General features: G+C 39.4%; 1 protein-coding gene across 6 annotated transcripts in view; it reads right to left on the reverse strand.

Moving 5' to 3' along the window:
- The window catches only part of FAM120C (family with sequence similarity 120 member C), a 133,083-nt gene that overhangs the window by 48,451 nt on the left and 61,038 nt on the right, over positions 1–23,594 (reverse strand). For 5 of the 6 annotated variants that reach the window (XM_055565769.1, XM_055565767.1, XM_055565770.1 and 2 more), the window contains exons 5-9: positions 13,616–13,715; positions 12,972–13,048; positions 12,243–12,523; positions 11,180–11,453; positions 10,381–10,552 (exon numbers count right to left, since the gene is read on the reverse strand). In XM_055565769.1, coding sequence (XP_055421744.1) covers positions 10,381–10,552; positions 11,180–11,453; positions 12,243–12,523; positions 12,972–13,048; positions 13,616–13,715 — 904 coding nt within the window. The remainder of the gene's footprint in view (positions 1–10,380; positions 10,553–11,179; positions 11,454–12,242; positions 12,524–12,971; positions 13,049–13,615; positions 13,716–23,594) is intronic. The other variant, XM_055565768.1, reaches the window with a different exon arrangement.

Genomic DNA, 23,594 nt, shown 5'->3' on the forward strand with positions numbered 1-23,594 from the left:
AAGTTCTTTTGAACCACTTTTCAGATTTTCCACACTAAGGAGTATCATACGATATTTGTCTTTCTCTGTCTGACTTACTTCACTTAGTATGAGAATCTTTAGTTCCATCTGTACTGCTGCAAATGGCATTATTTCATTCTTTTTTAATGGCTTGAGTAATATCCTAGTGTGTGTGTGTGTGTGTGTGTGTGTGTGTGACAGAGAGAGAGAGAGAGAGAGAGAGAGAGTGTATTCCATTATCTTCTTCATACATTACTCTGTTGATAGAAATTTAGGCTGCTTTCATGTCTTGGATACTATATATAGTGTTGCTATAACCACTGGGTTGCATATATCTTTTCAAATTAGTTTTCACCTTTTCCAGATATATGCACAGGAGTGGGATTACTGGATCATATGGTAGTTCTAGTTTTAGTTTTTTAAGGAAAAACACCATACTGTTATCCATGTTTTTTTGTTTTTAAGACTTTATGGCTATTTGGGTCTTCTGTATTTCCATATAAATTTTAGAGTTGTTTTAGTTCTGTGGAAAACATTGTTGCTATTTTGATAGGGATTGCATTGAATCTGTAGATTACCTTAGATAGTATGGTTTTTGACAATATTAACTCTTCCATTTCACAAGCAATTATATCTTTCTGTTTGTGCCATCTTCACTCTCTTTCATCAAAGTCTTATAATTTCCTGAATATAGGTCCTTTAACACTTTGCTTAGATTTATTCCCAGGTATTTTAATTTTTTTAATTGGAGGATAATAGCTTTACAGTGTTTTACTGGTTTATTTTAATCTTTACGTGCTTGTTTGTTGGGAGTTTTTGATTACTGATTCAATTTCATTAAATTGGCCTGTTCATATTTTCTATTTCTTCCTGATTTAGTCTTGGGAGATTGTACATCTCTAGGAATTTATCTTTCTTCTAAGTTGTCCATTTTATTTATTTTTTAATTAAAAAAATTTTTGTTGTATATTGGAATATAGTTGGTTAACCACGTTGTGTTAGTTTCAGGCATACTGCAAAGTGATTCAGCTATACGTATACATGTACCTATTCTTTTTCAAATTCTTTTCCCATTTAGGTTATTTTACAGAGTACTGACCAGTGTTCCCTGATTCTTGTTGCTTATCTATTTTAAGTATAGCAGTATGTACATATCAATCCCAAACTCCCAATCTCTCTTCCCACCTTCCCCCTGATATAGGCTGTTCATTTTATTGATGTATAATTGTCCATAGTAATCTCTTATGATCTTTTTCATTTCTGTGGTGTTGGTTGTAGCTGCTCCTTTTTCATTTCTGATTTTATTGATTTGGGCCCTCTATTTTTCTTGATGAATCTAGCCAAAAATTTACCAATTTTATCACTTCAAAGAACAAGGTCTTAAGTTCATTGATCTTTCTTATTTTTAGTCTCCATGGCATTTATTTCTGTTCTGATTTTTATCATTTCTTCTACTACCTTTGGGGTTTTTGTTCCTATTTTCTAGTTTCTTTAGGTGTAAGGTTAGGTTGTTTCAGATTTTTCTTTTTCCTGAGGCTGGGTTGCATCACTGTGCCTCTTAGAACTGCTTTTGGTGCATCCCACCGTATATACTCAATCACTGTGTTTCTATTTGCATTTGTTTCTAGGTATTCTTTGATTTCTTCTTGAATTCTTCAGTTGATCCATTGATTCTTTATATATGCTATTATTATTTATTATGCTACAATTTATTATAGTAGCATAACCTTTGACCTCCATGTTTGAGATTTTTTTTGCAGGCTTTTTTTTTTCCCCCTTGTAGTTAATAACTAGCTTCATATTGTTGTGGTTGGAAAAGATGCTTGATGTGATTTCAATCTTCTTAAAATTACTGTGACTTATCTTGTGGCCCAGCATGTGATCTATCCTGGAGAATGCTCCATGTACACTTGAAAATAATGTGTATTCTGCTACTTTTGGATGTAACTTCTATATATCTACTAAGTCCATTTGGACTAATGTGTCATTTAAGGCCAGTGTATCATTTATATTCTGTCTGGATAATCTGTCAACTGATGTAAGTGGGATGTTCAAGTTCCCTAGTATTAATATGCTACAGTCAACTTCTCCCTTTAGGTCTCTTAATATCTGTTTTATGTATTTAGTCGCTATGTTGGCTGTAATATATGTTTATAATTTTTGTATATTCTTGGATGGATCCTTTGTTCATTATGTAATGTCCTTTGTCTCTAGGCCTGGAGCTGGTGTTGAAAGGCTAATGGGTGGGGCTGGAGCCCAGAGGGTCCAGGACCTGCTGTCCATCCACTAGTAGGTGAAGCCAGGTCCTAGGGCTAGTGCTGGTCCATTTGTGGGTGGAGATAGGTCCCAGTGTGTTGGAGTTGATGTTGGCCTGTAGCTGGATGGGGCTGGGTCCTGGTGTGGCTGGCAGCTCAGTACAGCAGCCAGTGTACTGGTGGGTAGGTCTGTGTATCTGCCCAGCTATCTGTCTGGCCTGGAATGTCATAAGACTGGTGCTAATTGGCTGGTGGGTGGGGCTGGGTCCAGGCACTAATAAACTAAAGGGAAGGTTCCAAGATGGCACTTATCAGCACCAATATACCCATGATAGGATGAACTCCTCAAAATGGCTACTGCTGGCTTGATGTCCACACGATGATGTTTCAATTACCTCTTGTCTCTCTGGGAGGCTCTCTAAATCAGCACTTGGCCTGATCCAGCCTCTTTACAAATTATTGTTTCTGTCCTGAGTCTTGGACTGTGTGAGATTTTTTGTGTACATCCTTTAACAGTGGAGCCTTTACTTTTATAAAGGCAGAAGGGACTCCATGACTTCTGATGAAAGATCAGCCTTTATTTGTATTATTTTCCCCTATATGTAAAGCATCGTTTCTCTCTGGCTGCTTTCAATAATTTTTCTGTCTTAGGATGGACAAGGGTTTCATTTCCAAACTACACAAACAGATCATACAATTCAGTACTGAAAAACCAAACAACCCAATCAAAAAGTGGGCAGAAGATCTAAATAGACATTTCTCTAAAGAAGACATAAAGATGGCCAAAAGGCACATGAAAAAAAAAAATGCTCAGCATTGCTAATTATTAGAGAAATGCAAATCAAAACTACAATGATATATCACCTCACACCAGTCAGAAGAGCCATCATTAAAAACTCAATGCATATATATGCAATCTAGAAAAATGATACAGATGAACCTATTTCTAAGGCAGGAATAGAGACAGAGACATAGAGAATGGACCTATGGACATGGGGGGGAAGGGAAGGGTGGGATGAATTGGGAGATTAGGATTTACATATATACACTACTATGTGTAAAACATATACATTGGGGCTTCCCTGGTGGCTCAGATAGTAAAGCGTCTGCCTGTAATGCGGGAGACCCAGGTTCAATCTCTGGGTCGGGAAGATCCCCTGGAGAAGGAAATGGTAACCCACTCCAGTATTCTTACCTGGAGAATTCCGTGGATTGAGGAGCCTGGTAGGCTACAGTCCACGGGGTCGCAAAGAGTTGGACACGACTGAGTGATTTCACTTTGCTTTGCTTATGTGTAAAACAGATAGCTAGTGGGAACCTGCTATATAGCACAGGGAGTTCAGCTCAGTGCTCTGTGATGACCTAGATGGGTGGGTTGGGCATGGGGTGGGAGGAAGTCCTAAGAGGGAGGGTATATATGCATACATATAGCTGATTCACTTCGTTGTACAGCAGAAATTAACACAACATTCTAAAGCACTTATACTCCAAAGAAAAAGTTTTTAAGTGTATAAATAATAGATGCTGGAGTGGGTGTGGAGAAAAGAGAACCCTGCTACACTTATCATTGGAACGTAAATTGTTGCAACCACCATGAAGAACCATACCGGGGTTCCTTAAAAAACTCAAAATAGAGTTACCATATATATTATCCAGCTATTGCACTCCTGGGCATATATCCAGAAAAGATGAAAACTCTAATTTGAAAAGAGACATGCATCCCAATGTTCACAGGAGCACTATTTTCAATAGCCAAGACAGAAGCAACCAAAAAAAATGTCCTCTTCATCATAGGCTTTCCTGATGGCTCAGACGGTAAAGAATCTACCTGTAATCGGGAGACCTGAGCTCGATCCTGCGTTCAGAAGATCCCCTGGAGGAGGGCATGGCAACCCACTCCAGTATTCTTGCCTGGAGAATCCCCATGGATATAGGAGCCTATTGGGCTATATAGGTCACAAAGAGTTGGACACAACTGAGCGAATAAGCATAGCACACAGCACATTCATCATAGGGGATTGGAATGCAAAAGCAGGAAGTCAAGAGATACCTGGAGTAACAGGCAAGTTTGGCCTTCAAATACAAAATGAAGCAGGGCAAAGGCTAACAGAACTCTGCCAAGAGAATGCACTGGTCATAGCAAACACCCTTTTTCAACAACGTAAGAGACAACTTTACACATGGACATCACCAAATGGTCAATACTGAAATCAGACTGATTACATTCTTTCTTTGTAGCCGAAGATGGAGAAGCTGTATACAGTCGGAAAAAACAAGATCTGGAGCTGACTGTGGCTCAGATCATCAGCTTCTCATAGAAAAATTCAGGCTTACACTAAAGAAAGTGGGGAAAACCACGAAGCTAGTCAGATACAACTTAAATCAATCCCCTATGAATATACAGTGGAGGTGACGAATACACTCAAGGGATTAGATCTAGTAAACAGAGTGCCTGAAGAATATGGACAAAGTAACAATGTACATGAGACAGTGAACAAAACCGTGCCAAAGAAAAACAAAGGCAAGAAGGCATAGTGGTTGTCTGAGGAGGCTTTACAAATAGCTGAGGAAAGAAGAAAAGCAAAAAGCTAGGGAGAAAGGGAAACGTACATCCAACTAAACACAGAGTTCCAGAGAATAGCAAGGAGAGACAAGAAGGTCTTCAATGAACAATGCAAAATAACAATGTACATGAGACAGTGAACAAAACCGTGCCAAACAAAAACAAAGGCAAGAAGGCATAGTGGTTGAGGAGGCTTTACAAACAGCTGAGGAAAGAAGAAAAGCTGTGGCGGATTCATTTTGATATTTGGCAAAACCAATACAATAGTGTAAAGTTTAAAAATAAAATAAAAATTAAAAAAAAAAAAAAGGCTAGGGAAAAAGGGAAACATACATCCAGCTAAACACAGAGTTCCAGAGAACAGCAAGGACAGACAAGAAGGTCTTCTTCAATGAACAATGCAAAGAGACAGAGGAAAACAACAGAAAGGGTAAGACTGGAAATCTCTACAAGAAAATTGGAAATATCAAAAGAACATTTCATCCAAAGATGGGCACAATAAAGGACAGAAATGGTAAAGACCTAATAGAAGCTGAAGAGCTCAAGAAGTGATGGAAAGATATGCAGAAGAAATGTACAAAAAGGATCTTAATGACCCGGATCTTAATAACCACAATGGTGTAGTTTCTCACTCAGAGCCAGACATTCTGGAATGTGAAGTCAAGTAGGCCTTAGGAAGCACTCCTGCCAATAAAGTTAGGGGATGTGATGGAATTTCAGCAGAGCTATTTAAAATCCTAAATGATGATTATTAAAGTGCTGTACTCAATATGTCAGCAAATTTGGGAAATGCAGCAGTGGCCATATGACTGGAAAAGGTCAATCCACTTTCCAAGTCCCAAGAAGGGCAGTACTAAAGAATGTTCAAACCACTGGACAATTACACTCATCTCTCATGCTAGTAAGGTTATGCTCAAAATACTCCAAGATAAGCTTCAGCATTATGTGAACTGAGAAATTCCAGATGTTCAAGCTGGGTTTAGAAAAGGCAGAGGAACAAAAGATCAAATTGCCAACGTTCACTGAATCATAGAGAAGGTAAGGGAACTCCAGAAAAACATCGACCTCTGTTTCATTGACTACACTAAACTATTAAAAAAACTAAGATCATGGCATCTAGTCCCATTACTTCAAGGCAAATAGAAGGGGAGAAGGTGGGAGCAGTGACAGATTTCCTGTTCTTGGGCTCTGTAATCACTGCAGATGGTGACTGCAGCCATGAAATTAGAAGACGATTGGTTCTTGGCAGGGAAGCTATGGCGAACCTAGACAGTGTGTTAAAAAGCAGACATCACTTTGCTGACAAAGGTCGGTAGAGTCAAGACTAAGGTCTTTCCAGTAGTCAGGCACAGATGTGAAAGCTGGACAATAAAGAAGGCAGAGAACTGAAGAATTGATGCTTCTGAACTGTGGTGCTGGAGAAGACTCTTGAGAGTCCCTTGGAAAGCAAGGAGATCAAACCAGTCAATCTGGAAGAAAATCAACCTTGAATATTCTTTGGAAGGACTGATGTTGAAGCTGAAGTTCCAACACTTTGGCCACCTGACACAAACAGCCAACTCACTAGAAAAGACCCTGATGTTGGTAAAGACTGAAGACAGAAGAGGGTGACAGAGGATCAGATGGTTAGATGGCATATCAGATGGTTAGATGGCATCACCGATTCAATGGACATGAATTTGGCCAAACTACGGGAGATGGTGAGGGACAGGGAAGCTGGGCGTGCTGTCGCCCACAGGTTCATGAAGAGTCATACACGACTTGGCGACTAAACAACAACAACAACAACAACATACATAGTTATATTTCTCAGCCATAAAAAGATTGAAAATCTACCATTTGCAGCAACATGGATGGACTTAGAGAATATTATGCTTAGTGAAATAAGTCAGACAGAGAAAGACAAATATCATATGATATCACTTATATGTGGAATATATAAATAATGATATAAAGGAACTTATTTACAAAACAGAAACATACACACAGGCTTTGAAAACAAACTTACAGTTATCAAAGGGGGAAGGGGGAGATAAATTAGGAGTTTGGGATTAATAGATGAAAGCCTGTTGCTGAGCCATGAAAGACACTGGGATTCTTGGCCTCCAGAGGAGAGGAATTCAATCTGGGGCCAGTGACAAGGCTTGATCGCTCAGAGCTTTTGTGTGATAAAATTTTATTAAAGTATAAAAGAGATAGAGAAATCTTCTGACATAGACATCAGAAGGGGGCAGAAAGAGTGCCCCACTGCTAGCCTTTAGCAGTATGTTATATACCTGTCAGCAGGCAGTTAATTAGAGAAAGGAAATGTCTCAAAACTCAGAGTGGCACCAGGCCCCTCACCCACAACATGCATTTTGAGATAACACTAGCACAAGGTAAGTCATCCTGGGTTATAAAACGATTGACATGAATCTTGAAGAAAGGTAGGTTTCCAAGTAAACATATAGTTTCATTAACATAGATTAGGAGAACAATATATGAGTAAAACATACTGGTTTGCTGAGCCATTATCAGTTCTGAGGTTCTGAGTCTTAAGAAAGACAGAGTATAGAGTAAATTCATAGTTCAGTAACATACCTTAAGAAAACCATTTCCATAAGAAAAAAGCATTGGTTAGCTCAAAGTTTGAGAAAAGTTAAGATTAGGTGGAACCAGGTGCCATCATGGCAACACAAAATTTTAAGAGAACCCTCCTTTTAATTTTGTATAAAGAAGGGAAAATTTCCTTCTGCTGCTTAAGAGAGAGATAAAAAATGTCTGACATTTGCAGCCTATTTCTTCTGTTTGTAGACTCCTGCCCTTTCTGCCTGTTACCCTCTCATAGATACACACTACTATATATAAAGTAGATAACCAACAAGGACCTACTATATATATATATAGCACAGGGAACTATGTTGAAATATGTTCAATATCTATAATGGGAAAGAATATATACATATATATATATATATATATCGGAACCAATTTTGCTGTACACCTAAAACCTACACAACATAATAATTCAAGTATACATCAATACAAAAGCATTTTTCCTGTCTTTAGATTTGGAAGGGGTTGACTGTAATCTATCTCGTCATGATTTCTTTGGGTTTATACTATTTATAACTCATTCAGCTTCCCTGGTGGCTTAGCTGGTAAAGAATGTGCCTGCAATGTGGGATACCTGGGTTCAATCCCTGGGTTGGCAAGATCCCCTGGAGAAGGGAAAGGCTACCCACCCCAATATTCTGGCCTGGAGAATTCCATGGACTAGTAGTTCATGGGGTTGCAAAGAGTCAGGCACAACTGAGCAACTTTCACTTTCACTTTGGGGCTTCCCTGATAGCTCAGTTGGTAAAGAATCCACCTGCAATGCAGGAGACCCTGGTTTGATTCCAGGGTCAGGAAGATCCACTGGAGAAGGGATAGGCTACCCACTCCAGTATTCTTGGGCTTCCCTTGTGGCTCAGCAGGTAAAGAATCTGCCTGCAATGCAGGAGACCTGGGTTTGATCCGTGGGTTGGGAAGATCCCCTGGAGATGGGAAAGGATACACACTCTAGTATTCTGGCCTGGAGAATTCCACAGCCTGTATAGTCCATGTGGTTGCAAAGAGTCAGACACGACTGAGCAACTTTCACTTTCAGCTTCTTGACTCTGTAGGCTTGTTTTTGCCAAATTTGAGAATATTTAAACTATTATTTAAGTAATTCTTTTCTCCTTCTGAGACTCTGATTTACACAAATATTAGATCTTTTATTATAATTCCACTGATCACTGTTCATTTTTCAGTCTATTTTCTGTTATTGAGACTAGATAATTTCTGTTTTTCTTTCTCTAGGTTCAAAATTATTTTCTCTGTTGTCTCCAATCTGCAGTTTAACCCATCCTTTGTGTACTTTATTTCAGTTATTGTATCTCTTAATTCTTAATTTCCATTTATTCTTCTTTGTATATTAGATCTCTTTGCTAAGACTTTCCGTTTTTAATTTGCATTAAGAATGTTCAGGGAATTCCCCAGCAGTCCAGTGGTTAGTACTTGATGCTTTCACTGCCAGGGGCCTGGATTCAGTCCCTGGTTGGGGAAATAAGATCCCACAAGCCAAGAAGTGTGGCTAAAAAATTAATAAATAGAAAGAAGAAAAACAATGTTCAAAATTGTTTGTCAAAGCATTTCTCTCTCATGGCTGCTCTGAAATCCTTAGCAGGTAATTTAATCAGTTGTGTTACAATGATTTCATTTTCTATTGATAACACAAATCTATTGATTTTCTTTACTCAGTTTGAGATCTCAGTTTGAAATCTTTCTGGTTCTAGGTATAATGAGGGATTTTCAATTCAAACCTTGATATTTTGGGTATGATTTTAAGAGACTCTGGATCTTATTTAAATTTTGTGTTTTAGCAGGTCTTTTCTGTTAACACTCTGGTGGGTGAAGGAGGATGCTGTCTCTTTACTGGCAAGTGGGAGAAGAAGTCCTAGCTTCCCACCTGGCTATGTCTGTCACCTCCACAGTGGGTGTAGGTGGCATACCTTCTTATAGTATGGCAAAGGTAGAATTCCAGGTTCTTCATTTGGCCTTTGTTGGTTGGGGCAAAAGTAGGTTATAGCTTTTCTATAGTGTTTGGCTGGAGTAGAATGGTTATTATCTAAACGCTTTCTGTATTGCTAGGTTGTTCCTTTGGGTACTTTGGCTAGAGAAAACCAAAATACTTGGTTTTCTTGGTCTGTAGCTGTTGGCATTTTTGGGCTGTGAGCTTGTCCTGTACCCAGCATGGGCTATGTAAAACACAGGGAAAACCAAGGGAACTTACTACTGCTTCATTCCTTAGAGCCCAAGGCCCTTAGGCAATCTGTCACCTCTTCACCTTCTAGAGCATCTTGTGCTTTTTAATATAGAATATCCTTAGCTTTTAGTTTTATTTAGCAGGAGGAATAGGTAAAAATACATCTACTCCATCTTCCCATAAGCAGAAATCTAGTTGGTTCTTTTGAATGTATTAATTTGACCATATTACTCTGGAGCTTAAAACATCTCAATGGCTCTAATTACCTACAAGATCGAATCTCAAAACAAAAACCACACTGAGGAGGAGAGACTACATCAGATACATCTCCACATTCCCAAAGTTCAGCACGGATCTTATAAGTAATAGTTACTTTGAATGCTTAACAATTAAAGAATTTGAGCTTAAGTTAATGTATTTCACTTTGGCCACCTCATACGAAGAGTTGACTCATTGGAAAAGACTCTGATGCTGGGAGGGATTGGGGGCAGGAGGAGAAGGGGACGACAGAGGATGAGATGGCTGGATGGCATCACTGACTCGATGGACGAGAGTCTGGGTGAACTCCGGGAGTTGGTGATGGACAGGGAGGCCTGGCGTGCTGCGATTCATGGGGTCGCAAAGAATCGACACGACTGAGCGACTGAACTGAACTGAACCAATATGTATTCTGGTGAATTATGCACTTTCTCAAAGACTGTTCCACAGCCATAAGTATGATGTGCTTGCATAGACATTTTTGTTCTGAGTCAAAGCTTTCAGAGAACTGCCAAAGCTAGAACCACATTTACCTTCTACAGGTAGCCGCCGCCGTATGGCCAGGCGTTCCATTTTCCGCTGTGTCTCTGCCAGACTGAAAAGAACCCCGTATACATATTGACGAGCTGACCGGAACAGGATGGCAGCTGGAGGAAGCTCCATGTTACACTCATCTTCAATACATACAGGAATCTTAATCTCACCCTAAAAAGAAAATGGTTCAGGAAAAAGGAAAGAATGAGTTACCTCAAGGTTTGGAATTGAGCTGAGAAGAACAAGTAATGAACTGTAGCCTAGCTATTAAATTTTCTACTTTTATTTAGACAAAATTTCAGACTAAAAAGAAGTTGTAAGAGCCCAGCTGAGTATTAGACAGCTTAAAGCTATTCCATTTTTAAAGTCTCTGCTATGATTAACTACAGCTGACTAAATGGGGAAAATTTATCTTAGATATTCTGCTGGGGAATGGATTTGTATGGTAAGGCTAGAGGAGGGGAATAGCTCAGGAGAAGCAGAGGGAGAGGTAAAGACCAAGGGTATAATGCCTCTTCTTAGAGTGTGTTCATCCCTAGACCAGACTTGACAAACATGGTACATTGTCTTCTCCAAAATCTCACAATTACCCTTCTCCTCTAGGCCTCATTTCCTGCACAGTCCCATCTTTTGCTGGTCTCACCTCACTAAAGACCCTTGACACATGAAGGGCCCTAGCACACTTGGTCTCTTTTGATCTCCTTTCAGATACAAAGGTCAGACTTTTCTCTGGTAACCTACAGTCCTAGGAAGTTGAAGTACAGTGCAGAGAGCAGGGAGGTAAGTGTGTTCTTTCACCTTAGTGAGGACATGGTAGATATATGGGTACATAAGACCCCTTCGATGTCTGTGTTCAGCAACCCGCAAGACTTCTGGAGCTACTGGAGGTAAGGGTGGAATGGTGATGTCCATATGGTTCCTTGTAGACATAGACAGCAGAGATGGGATGTGGGGCTCACCATCACCCAGGCTGGCATTTGAAACTCCAGCATCAATGGGCTCTACCCAAGACCCTCTGTCACTATTTGGATCCTCCCATCCAGGCTGCTGCTGAAGTGTTTCTGTGATGCGACTAAAAGGTTTAAAAAGATAAGTGTGGAAAACAGAAAGGAGGTTAATAAAGATATTTCAACTCAAGATGTCTATTCTGATTACAAGGAATCTTACAAACCCTCTAGAAGCCAGGACACTGGGTTAGCACTGGATCTGATACCATTCCTCTCAGTGGCCATCACTATCCTCCTAGCTTCTTTCTTCAGATACAAACCAAAGCAATCAAAAGTCATGGGCTCCATTCTGAGTCCTTTATACCTTATAAAAGTCATGTTTAAAGTCTGCTTATGTTCTAAGGAAATAACTATAATTAAAACCTCAAAGTGGCTCTGTCTTCCAGGAATAATCTGCTTGGAAGAATAATCTAAGAGAAATGTTATTATACAAAATCCCACTGTTTTGATCCCCAGAACCTTTTTAGCTACCCTTTTTTAGTTACCAAGCAATATAACTGCATACTCAACTGTTCTAATATTTCAACTCTATAAAACCTTTCAATTTTTTTAATGTTCAATCTACTGTTATTCACAAACCGAGAGATGACAGACGTGATACATAGCGCACCCCTACCAGGGCGTCCTAGCCAGCTGCTATGCTGTCTTCTACCTCAGTGGCCTGGGTATCTGAAAATTATTACCTGTACAGGGTCCAAGTGATCATGAAGTGACAAAAACATAGAGTTTTCCTACTTCACTTAAGTGCAAAGAGTCACAGAAAAAAGCCAGGAACATACACTTTCCCACATTCCCTACCTAGGTTAAAAGTACTTCAGAAATCTATTCTCTGGGGTGCCTGTATAGTTACTTACTCAGAGCTGGCTCCTTCTGGCTCATCACCATCCGAGGAAGAGGAGTGGGAAGAGTCTGGTCCCAAAGGAGTTGAGGCTTTGGAAGTCAGGTAATTGGGAAACTGGGATGCAGAGGAATCATAAGAGATAGCCCAATTGGCAAAGGGGCTGTCCTGCAGCATGGAATCCTCAGAAAAAGCATGGGATTCCCCCAAAGCATGGGGGGAGAAGAGAAGAGAGGAGTTGGGTCCCACTGGGAATGGTGGTGGATATTTCATTTTCTGGGGCACGTGGTGAGAAAACTAAAGGATGAAACAGACACAAAAGCTATTTATTTAACATTTTACCAGGCTCCAAGATGGTTCCCCCAAAGGTTGTGACACAGTGGATGAGGCCAGCAGCTGGAATTGTTGGGATACAAAGAACATACTGAGAATAACAAGAAATAATTCTAACAGTGATGTATGGACAGAATCCTTCAAAGGCAGGACAACAGACCAATCTATGTCTCCTAGAGTCATTCTTTCAATATTAGCTAATCTACATTCACAATGACCTAGTGGTTGCTGATTTGAATGTTTTCTTTAGAGTCTGCCAGCCTCAAGTTGAGAACGTGACATAGGTATATAAAACCTTGACATTCTGATAATACTGAATCACCCGAACTCCTTAACTCAAGATTATAAAAATTAGGAAACAATCCTAGTCTAATGCTATCAAACGGTCTCAAGCTTCTTAAAAGATACTTACCATTGGCTTCCCAGCAGAGAGAGTGCCCATTTGATTTCGTGGAATGGGAGGATTTCCAAGGCGATTATTTCGAAAACCTGAAGCAAAGAGAAAGCGCTATCTCCTTTAGTCAATCCTAATAATTCTACTCTGTTACATTCTGGTAACCTCATATCATCTGAGAAATTATTATGAATATATGAGTTACAATTTATTGAACAGCTACTACAAGCTACACTAACAACCTTACATAAAATTATTTCTTCTGATAACAACTCTATTAAGGAGGTATCATGAGCCACATTTCATGTAAATGTGACTTGCAAAGATCACACAGTGAGTACATAACAGAGGTAGAATTCAAATTCAGGCCTGACCCCCACAGACGGGGCAATTTTACATATACCAGGCCACAATAGAGATTAGCACCAGAAGAAGCCCAAGCTAAGGAAATGGCATTGGATCCCATCTATAAATTCAAGAAATGAGGGCCCTGTTTCATGTCACCTCTCTTATTATGGAAATCAAAAGGCAAATGTCTATCAAATAGGAATAACTTCTAGGAGGGTGCAATACAAATAAGTGATTACACTCTGTCCCAGGAGTTCTGAGAGACTCAGTTTCTTCTACATAAAGAGCAGCCCGGGGTCAGATGGAAGCCTTACCTAGAAAGGAGGGCCCCACTGGCAGTGAAGAGAGTTTGGTTGTAACTGAATAGTACTCAACCGCTTTCTTGAATCGTTCTATTTTATCTTCTGTCCTGGACTGGATATAGGAATATCAGATGTTCAGAAGGAGAAATAACACGAGTGTGCCTTTTTCATGCAATTTATAATTTGAGATTCAAAATAGTCACAGAAATAAAATGTTTAAAGAAACCCAAGAGAGCAATTTTTTTTTATGCTGCAGAAAAGATTAGGTAGGGAGAGAGTATTATAGAACATTAAAGCTCAAATACTTAAAAAAATTGTTTAAAAAGTTTACTTACATTTTGTGCTATTCTAAAATTCTTACATGATCATTAGAAAAAATACATAAAGATAGAAAAAAACTACACGGTACCATCACCCAAAGGTATTTTGATGTGTTTCCTTCCACTGATTTTTAAAATTCATTTTTTTGGCGGTTGAAGTACAGCTAGTCTATTTTAATACATTTCTGTAATAGCTTATGGAAAAACTCAAACAAACTTTTTGACCAACCTAACATTTATTTTTTTTCCCATAGTTGATACCATACTCTATGTAAAATTTCATGTCTTGCTTTTATTACAGTACAAGATAATTCTGAATGGCTGAATATTTTATCATTGTAAGTGTATCATAAATTATTTAACTACTTCTCTAATACCCAATGTCTCACTTATTTCTCACATTTGGCTATTATAAGTTACACAACAAAGAACATATATGTACATAAAAGTTTTTCTGGATTTCAAATTATGTCCTTAGGAAAATGTTTCCAAAGTGGAATTACTGGTTCAAAAGGTATGAACATTACAACCAAAACCACTTAAACATACAGAAAATCCATAATGTGAAATCACTATATATCCTCCAGAATGGTTAAAATTTAAGATTATAAATATCTAGCCCTGGCAAGGATATGGACTGACTGGAAGTCCAATACACTGCTTGTAGGAATATACATAGGTAGAGCTGAGAAAACAGTTTGGAAGTTTCTTATTACGCTAAACATATATTTGCCATATGGCATAGCAGTCCTACTCTTAAGTATTTATCCAGGAAAAATAAGTACATATATCTACCAAAAATATAAACAAGAATACTAACAACAGCTTTATTTAATAGCACCAAACTAGAAATACTTCTATCAACAGAAGCATGGATAAATTATGATATATACATATGATTAAAAAAACTGTACAGTAATAAAGAACAAAGGACTGATACATGCAACAATACGGACTAATCTCAGACATAATGAGTGAAAGGAGAAGCAGACAAAAGAGTACATATGCACAAGTGCACTCATCTCACACGCTAGTAAAGTAATGCTCAAAATTCTCCAAGCCAGGCTTCAACAGTATGTGAACCATGAACTTCTAGATGGTCAAGGTGGATTTAGAAAAGGCAGAGGAAGCAGAGATCAAATTGCCAACATCTGTTGGATCATCAAAAGAGTTCCAGAAAAATATCAACTTCTGCTTTATTGACTATGCCAAAGCTTTTGATTGTGTGGATCACATCAAACTCAGGAAAATTCTTAAAGAGAGAGGAATACCAGACCACCTGACCTGCCTCTTGAGAAATCTGTATGCAGGTCAGGAAGCAATAGTTAGAACTGGACATGGAACAACAGACTGGTTCCAAATTGGGAAAGGAGTATGTCAAGGCTGTATACTGTCACCCTACTTATTTAACTTAAATGCAGAGTACATCATGAGAAATGCTGGGCTGGATGAAGCACAAGCTGGAATCAAGATTGCTGGGAGAAATATCAATAACCTCAGATATGCAGATGACAACACACTCATGGCAGAAAGCAAAGAAGAACTAAAGAGTCTCTTGATGAAAGTGAAAGAGGAGAGTGAAAAGGTTGGCTTGAAACTCAACATTCAGAAAACTAAGATCATGGCATCTGGTCCCATCACTTCATGGCAAATAGATGGGGAAACAATGGAAACAGTGATAGACTTTATTTTCTTGGGCTCCAAAATCACTGCAGATGGTGACTACAGCCATGACATTAAAGGATGCTTGCTCTTTGGAAGAAAAGTTATGACCAACCTAGACAGCATATTATAAAGCAGAGACATTACTTTGCCAACAAAGGTCTGTCTAGTCAAAGCTATGGTTTTTCCAATGGTCATGTATGGATGTGAGAGTTGGACTATAAAGAAAGCTGAGCACCAAAGAATCGATGCTTTTGAACTGTGGTGTTGGAGAAGACTCTTGAGAGTCCCTTGGACTGCAAGGAGATCCAACCAGTCCATCCTAAAGGAGATTAGCCCTGAGTGTTCATTGGAAGAACTGATGTTGAAGATGAAACTCCAATACTTTGGCCACCTGATGTGAAGAGCTGACTCATTGGAAAAGACCCTGATGCTGGGAAAGACTGAAGGCAGGAGAAGGGGATGATGGAGGATGAAATGGTTGGATGGCATCACCGACTCAATGGACATGAGTTTGAGTAAACTCTGTGAGTTGGCAATGGACAGGGAGGCCTGGCGTGCTGTAGTCCATGGGATTGCAAAGAGTCAGAAATGACTGAGCAACTGAATTGACTGAACTGAAAGTCCAAATAGAAGTGAAACTTGGGCTTCACAGGTGGCACTAGTGGTAAAGAACCTGCTTGCCAATGCAGGAAACATAAGAGACCTGGGTTCCATCCCTGGGTCGGGACGATCTCCTGGAGGAGGGCATGGCAACCCACTCCAGTATTCTTGCCTGGAGAATCTAATGGACAGAGGAGCCTGGCAGGCTACAGTCCACAAGGTCGCACAGAGTCAGACACTACTGAAGTGACTTAGCATACATGCACAGAAGTGAAACTTACTTATGGCAATAGAAAATACCACTTATCTCTGTGGGATTGGGGATGATTGAGAAGGGAGTTTTCCAATGTAATTTTAAAATCCTCTTGAATATAATTTATGACCTTTATAATATTTCATCAGATAGAATGTAAGATATTAAAGTCATTTCTAATTATAAATAATGTTCTAATAAGCATATTTTTACATGTTTATTAGGTTATTTCATAGGAGATATTTTTAGAAGTGGAATTACTAGGTCAAAGGATATAGTCATTTTCATAGACTCTTGACACATGATATAAACCTCTTTCAGATGCAGATGTCTCAAGTTATACTCTCATCATCAATGCATGTGTGCTAAGTAACAGAGAAACCTGGTGGGCTACAGTCCATGGGGTTGCAAAGAGTTGGAGATGACTAACCGACTAAACCACCAGGCACACAAATACAGATATTAAGATGTCCAGGTAATCTAGCCTCATTTTAGACACACAAGCCATACACAGAACCTTCCTTAATATCTCTACCTCTGTACCCTCATCCCTTCCCCAAAGTGACCAATGTAACCAGTTTGGTATGTGTCCTGTCATAACTTTGGCTGTTTATACACACACACACATATGTAAATAAATACAGCTTTGTTTTTTTTTTCACATAAGTGGAATTGTATATTGTTTTTCAAATTGCCTTTTGCACTTAACAGTATGTCTTATAAATTATTATGTGTCAGTGAGTATACATCTATGACCCAATACCCTGAAATACTGAATCACATGTACTTCCCTCACTGTCCCACTCTGCTCTGTTCCCCGAAAGCTAAACATTTACTTTTCCTTCAAGGGGCACCAATTCTATGAAATCTTTCATTCTATGAAAACTTTATTATTTTTTCCTTTGTTGTACTTATTTATTTGCTTCAACCTTCCCCATTAACCTCAAGTTCTGTGAGGACAAAGAATGGTTTATTCATACTGACATTCTGCTAACATGGGACTTATCTATAGAAGTTTACTCAATATTTTACATATGATCATATTTAATTAAGCCCTACCATTTTCTTTTTGTTTTACATATTTATTTTTTAATTAATTAATTTTTTTGGCTGCACTGGTCTTCATTGCTGCATGGACATTCCCTAGTTGTGGAGTGCAAGTTTCTCATTGTGGTGACTAATCTTGTTGCAGAGCACAGGCTCTAGAGTGCGAGGGCTTCAGTAGTTATGGCACATGGGCTTAGTTGCCCTGTGGTATGTGGAATCTTCCTGAACCAGGGATTGAACCCAAGTCCCCTGTGTTAGCAGGTGGATTCTTAATCACTGGACCACCATGGAAGCCCCTAACCTTTTCATTAATAGATCTACAGAGGCCACAAGTAGCAGAGTAGAAATTCATAATCTGATGCTGTTTACCTAGCAGATTTTGTATGTTTGTTTAAAAGAGTTCTGATAATTCTATAACTGTTAAAATATTTGTGAAAATTATATAGCAACAATGAAGAATGGTTTAAGACATAATGTTAAGTGGAAAAAGCAAGTTAAAGATGACTACACTGAGCTGACTACCACATTAGACATATAAAGAGGACTAGGAAATATTGTAAAACATTTAGGATGGAATTAGAAGCAAAATCACTATTAAACAATTTTGTTTTGTTTAGTCAAAGGGGGATTCTTGTTATTAAGTTACAAAGGCAAGCAAAAGCTATAACATTAAAAATATTCAACACTCAATTGAGCATGTACAAAATTTTTCCTCCATTTACAAACAATGGAATATTGTTGTTGCTGTTGAGTCTCTAAGTCATGTCTGAGTCTGCAATCCCATGGACTGCAGCATGCCAGGTTCCTCGGTCTTCTACTATCTCTGGGAGTTTGCTCAAATTCATGTCCACTGAGTTGCTGATGCTATCTAACCATCTCATCCTCTGCCACCTCCGTCTCCTTTTGCCTTCAATCTTTCCCAGTATCAGGGTCTTTTCCAATGGTTCGTCTCTTTGCATCAGGTTTCAGTAACACTCGTTCCAATTAATAATCAGGGTTGATTTCCTTTCAGATTGACAGGTTTGATCTCCTTGCAGTCCAAAGGACTCTCAAGAGTATTCTCCAACACCACAATTCAAAAGCATCAATTCTTCGGTACTCAGCTTTATTTGTGGTCCAACTCTCAAATCCGTATATGACTACTGGAAATATAGCTTTGACTATACAGACCTTTGTCTACAAAGTGATGTCTCTGGTTTTTAATTTGCTGTCTAGGTTGGTCATAGCTTTCCTTCCAAGGAGCAAGCGTCTTTTAATTTCATGGCTGCAATCACTGTCCATAGTGATTTTGGAGCCCAAGGAAATAAAATCTGTCACTGCTTCCACTTTTCCCCCTTATATTTGCCATGAAGTGATGGGACCAGATACCATGATCTTAGTTCTTTAATGCTGAGTTTCAAGCCAGTTTTTTCCCTCTCCTCTTTCACCCTCATCAAGAGGTTCTTCAGTTCCTCTTCACTTTCTGCTACTAGAGTGGTATCATCTGCATATCTGAGGTTATTGATATTTCTCCCAGCAATCTTGGTTCCAGCTTATGATTCATCCAGCCCACATTTTGCATGATGCTTTGCATATAATTAAATAAGCAGAGTGACATTATATAGCCTTGTTGTACTCCTTTCCCAATTTTGAACCAGTCAGTTGTTCCATGTCTGTTTCTAACTGTTGCTTCTTGCTTTCTTAGTCGCTCAGTCAGGTCCAACTGTTTGCAACCGTTTGAACTGACTGTAGCCTGCCAGGCTCCTCTGTCCATGAGATTTTTCAGGCAAGAATATTGGAGTGGGCTGCATTTCCTCCTCCAGGGTATCTTCCGAACCCAAGGATTGAACCCACGTCTCTTGCATCTACTGCATTGCAGGCGGATTCTTTACTGGCTGAGCCACCAGGGAAGCCCCAAGTACACTGGAAATGGGTGCCATTTCCTCCTCCAGGGGATCTTCCCTACCCAGAGATCAAACCCGTGTCTCTTACCTGCATACAAATTTCTCAGGAGACAGGTAAGGTCGTCTGGTACTTTCATCTCTTTAAGAATTTTCCAGTTTGTTGTGATCTACACAGTCAAGGCTTTAGCATAGTCAGTGAAGCGGAAGTAGATTTTTTTTTTCTGGAGCTTCTTTGCTCTCTCCACGATCCAATTAATGTTGGCAATTTGACCTCTGGCTCCTCTCCCTCTTTGAAACCCAGCTTATACATGTGGAAGTTATTGGTTCCTGTACTGTTGAAGCCTGCTGTTGCTGCTGCTAAGTCGCTTCAGTTGTGTCCAACTCTGTGCGACCCCATAGACAGAAGCCCACCAGGCTCCTCCGTCCCTGGGATTCTCCAGGCAAGAACACTGGAATGGGTTGCCATTTCCTTCTCTAATGCATGAAAGTGAAAAGTGAAAGTGAAGTCGCTCAATCGTGCCCGACTCCTTGCAACCCCATGGACTGCAGCCTACCAGGCTCCTTGTCCATGGGATTTTCCCAGGCTAGCTTAAAGGATTTTAAGTGTTACCTTGCTAGCATGTGAAATGAGCATGACTGTATGGTAGTTTGAACACTCTTTGGCATTGCCTTTCTTTGGGATTGGAATGAAACTGATATTTCCAGTCCTATGGGCACAGCTGAGTTTTCCAAATTTGCTGGCACATTGAGTGCAGCACTTTAAATAGCATCATCTTTTAGGATTTTAAATAGCTCAGCTGGAATTTCGTCACCTCCACTAGCTTTGTTCACAATAATGCTTCCTAAAGCCCACTTGACTTCATATTCCAGGATGTCTGGTTCTAAGTGAGTGACCACACCATCGTGATTATCCAGGTCATTAAGACCTTTTTTGTATAGTTGTTTTATGTATTTTTTCCACCTCTTCTTAATCTGTTAAGTCCTTGCTATTTCTGTCCTTATTATGGCCATCCTTGCATGAAATATTCCCTCAATATATCCAATTTTCTTGTAGAGATCTCTAGTCTTTCCTATTCTATTGTTTTCCTCTATTTCTTTGCATTGCTCACTTAAGAAGGTCTTCTTATTTCTCCCTGCTATTCTGTGGAGCTCGGCATTCAGATGGGTATCTTTCCCTTTCTCCCTTGCCTATCACATCACTTCTTTCTTCAGCTATTTGTAAAGTCTCCTCAGACAACCACTTTGCCTTCTTGCATTTCTTTTTCTTTGAGACACTTTTGGTCACTGCCTCCTGTAAGACGTTATGAACCTCCATCCATAGTTCTTCAGGCACTCTGTCTACCAGATTTAATCCCTTGAATCTATTCATCACCTCCACTGTATAATCATGAGGGATTTGATTTAGGTCATACCTGAATGGGCCTAGTGGTTTTCCCTACTCTCTTGAATTTAAGTCTGAATTTTGCAATAAGGAGCTCATGATCTGAGCCACAGTCATCTCCAGGTCTTGTTTTTGCTGACTGTATATAGACTTTCTCCATCTTTAGCTGCAAAGAACATAATCAGTCTGATTTTGGTTTTGACCACCTGGTGATGTCCACATGCAGAGTTGTCTCTTGGGTTGTTGGAAAAGGGTGTTTGCTATAACCATCATCTTCCGGTGTCATATCTTTTTGCCTTTTCATATTGTTCATGGAGTTCTCCAAGCATGAATACTGGAGTGGGTGGACATTTCCTCATCCAGTGGACCACGTCAATCTTGGGTGGCCATGCACAGCAAGGCTTACAGCTTCACTGAGTTATACAAGCCCCTTTGCCATTACAAGGCTATGATTCATGAAAGGGACAACAGAATATTATTCAATGTTAAAAAGGAAGGATATTCTGACACATCCTACAACATGGAAAAATCTTAAGTACATTATGTTAACTGAAATAAGTCCATTGCAAATGCAAATGCATATGCAAGCACGCTCAGTCATGTCCGACTCTTTGCAACCCCATGGACTGTAGCCCCATCAGGCTCCTCTGTCCATCCAGGCAAGAATACTAGAGTGGGTTGCCATTCCCTTCTCCAGGGGATCTTCCTCACCCAGGGACTGAAGCTGTGTCTCTTGCGCCTATTGCACTGAAGGCAGATTCTTTACCACTAAGCCACTGGGAATTTCCTATATATAGTATAATTCCACTTATATGAAGTATGTAAAGTAGTCAAAATCAGAGATCAAAAGTAGAATAGGCAGAGAGGGAGGAGAGAATGGGGACTTATCTTTTAATGGTTGTAGATTTTCAGTTTTACAAGATAATAAGAGTTATAGGGATGAATGATGGTGATGGTTACACAATATTACGAATGTATTAATACCACTGAACATATATTTACAATGTTTAAGATGTTAAATTTTATATGCATTTTTATCACAATAAAAAATCAGCAGGAAAATGTATTCTCCATTTAAACAGTATTCCCTGCTTAATAAATACTAGGATCTCTCTCTACCGAACATGGCAATTTCTTTTTTTGTGGGTCAATCTCTTCATAATTGTCTCATGCAAACAGCTGAAACTGCAGTGCAAAGTAACAAAGTGAACAGGTAAATCTGTCATAAAGTCAGGATTTCCCAAAGTAAAGAGACATGATGGAAGATGGCTCACATTATGCTGGAGGTCACAGACCAATGAGGATCTGTTACAGTTAGTCTTCAACAATGATGTAAGAGAGAATTATGAAAGATCATGGCAGGAAAGGCACTTGAAAAAAGAATGATTTGAATATCAAAAGAACGTAAATCTTTTAAGAAAATATAACCCAAGTATGCTTTTTATTAAAACAAACACAGCACTTAAATTGTGCTAGAAAGTTAAACGTGACCTAGTGGGTATGAGAGCTATCAGAAAATTTTGTTTGGAAAACTTATTCTTCATTCATATAAAAATTTTTTAGCTGTTGTTCAGTCGCTCAGTCATGTCCAACTTTCTGTGACCCCACAGACTGCAGAACGCCAGGCTCCTCTGTCTTTCACCATCTCCTGGAACTTGCTCAAACTCATGTCCGTTGAGTCCGTGATGTCATTCAACCATCTCATCCTCTGTCGTCTCCTTCTCCTCTCACCTTCAATCTTTCTCAGCATCAGAGTCTTTTCCAACGACTCAGTTCGTCTCATCAGGTGGCCAAAGTATTGGAGGTTCAGCATCAGTCCTTCCAAAGAATATTCAGGACTAATTTCCTTCAGAATGGAGAGGTTGGATCTCCTTGCAGTCCAAGAGACTCTCAAGAGTCTTCTCCAATACCACAGTTCAAAAGCATCAATTCTTCGGCACTCAGCTTTCTTTATACTCCAACTCTCACATCCATACATGACCACTGGAAAAACCATAGCTTTGACTACACGGACCTTTGTTGACAAAGGCATGTCTCTGCTTTTTAATATGCTGTCTAGCTTGGTCATAACTTTTCTTCCAAGGAGCTAGTGTTTTCTAATTTAATGGCTGCAGACACCATCTGTGGTGACTTTGGAGCCCCCCAAAATAAAGTCGGTCACTGTATCCACTGTTGCTCCACCTATATGCCATAAAGTGATGGGACCAGATGCCATGACTTTAAGTTTTCTGAATGTTGAGTTTTAAGCCAACTTTTTCACTCTCCTCTTTCACTTTCATCAAGAGGCACTTTAGTTCTTCTTCACTTTTTGCCATAAGGGTGGTGTCATCTGCATATCTGAGGCTATTGATATTTCTCTTGGTAATCTTGATTCCAGCTTGTGCTTCATCTTGTCCAACGTTTCTCACGATGTGCTCTGCATATAAGTTGAATAAGCAGGGTGACAATATACAGCCTTGACGTACTCCTTTCCTGATTTGGAACCAGTCTGTTGTTCCATGTCCAGTTCTAACTGTTGCATCTTGACCTGCACAAATTTCTCAGGAGGCAGATCAGGTGGTCTGGTATTCCCATCCCTTTAGGAATTTTCCACAGTTTGTTGTGATCCATACAGTCAAAGGCTTTGGCATAGTCAATAAAGCAGAAATAGATGTTTTTCTGGAACTCTCTTGCTTTTTCCATGATCCAGTGGATGTTGGCAGTTTGATCTCTGGTTCCTCTGCCTTTTCTTAAACATCTGGAAGTTCACGGTTCATGTACTGTTAAGGTCTGGCTTGGAGAATTTTGAGCATTACTTTACTAGCATGTGAGATGAGTGCAATTGTGCAGTAGTTTGAGCATT

This window comes from Bubalus kerabau, chromosome X (genome assembly GCF_029407905.1).
Source record: "Bubalus kerabau isolate K-KA32 ecotype Philippines breed swamp buffalo chromosome X, PCC_UOA_SB_1v2, whole genome shotgun sequence".
NCBI classification, from domain to species: Eukaryota; Metazoa; Chordata; class Mammalia; order Artiodactyla; family Bovidae; genus Bubalus; species Bubalus kerabau.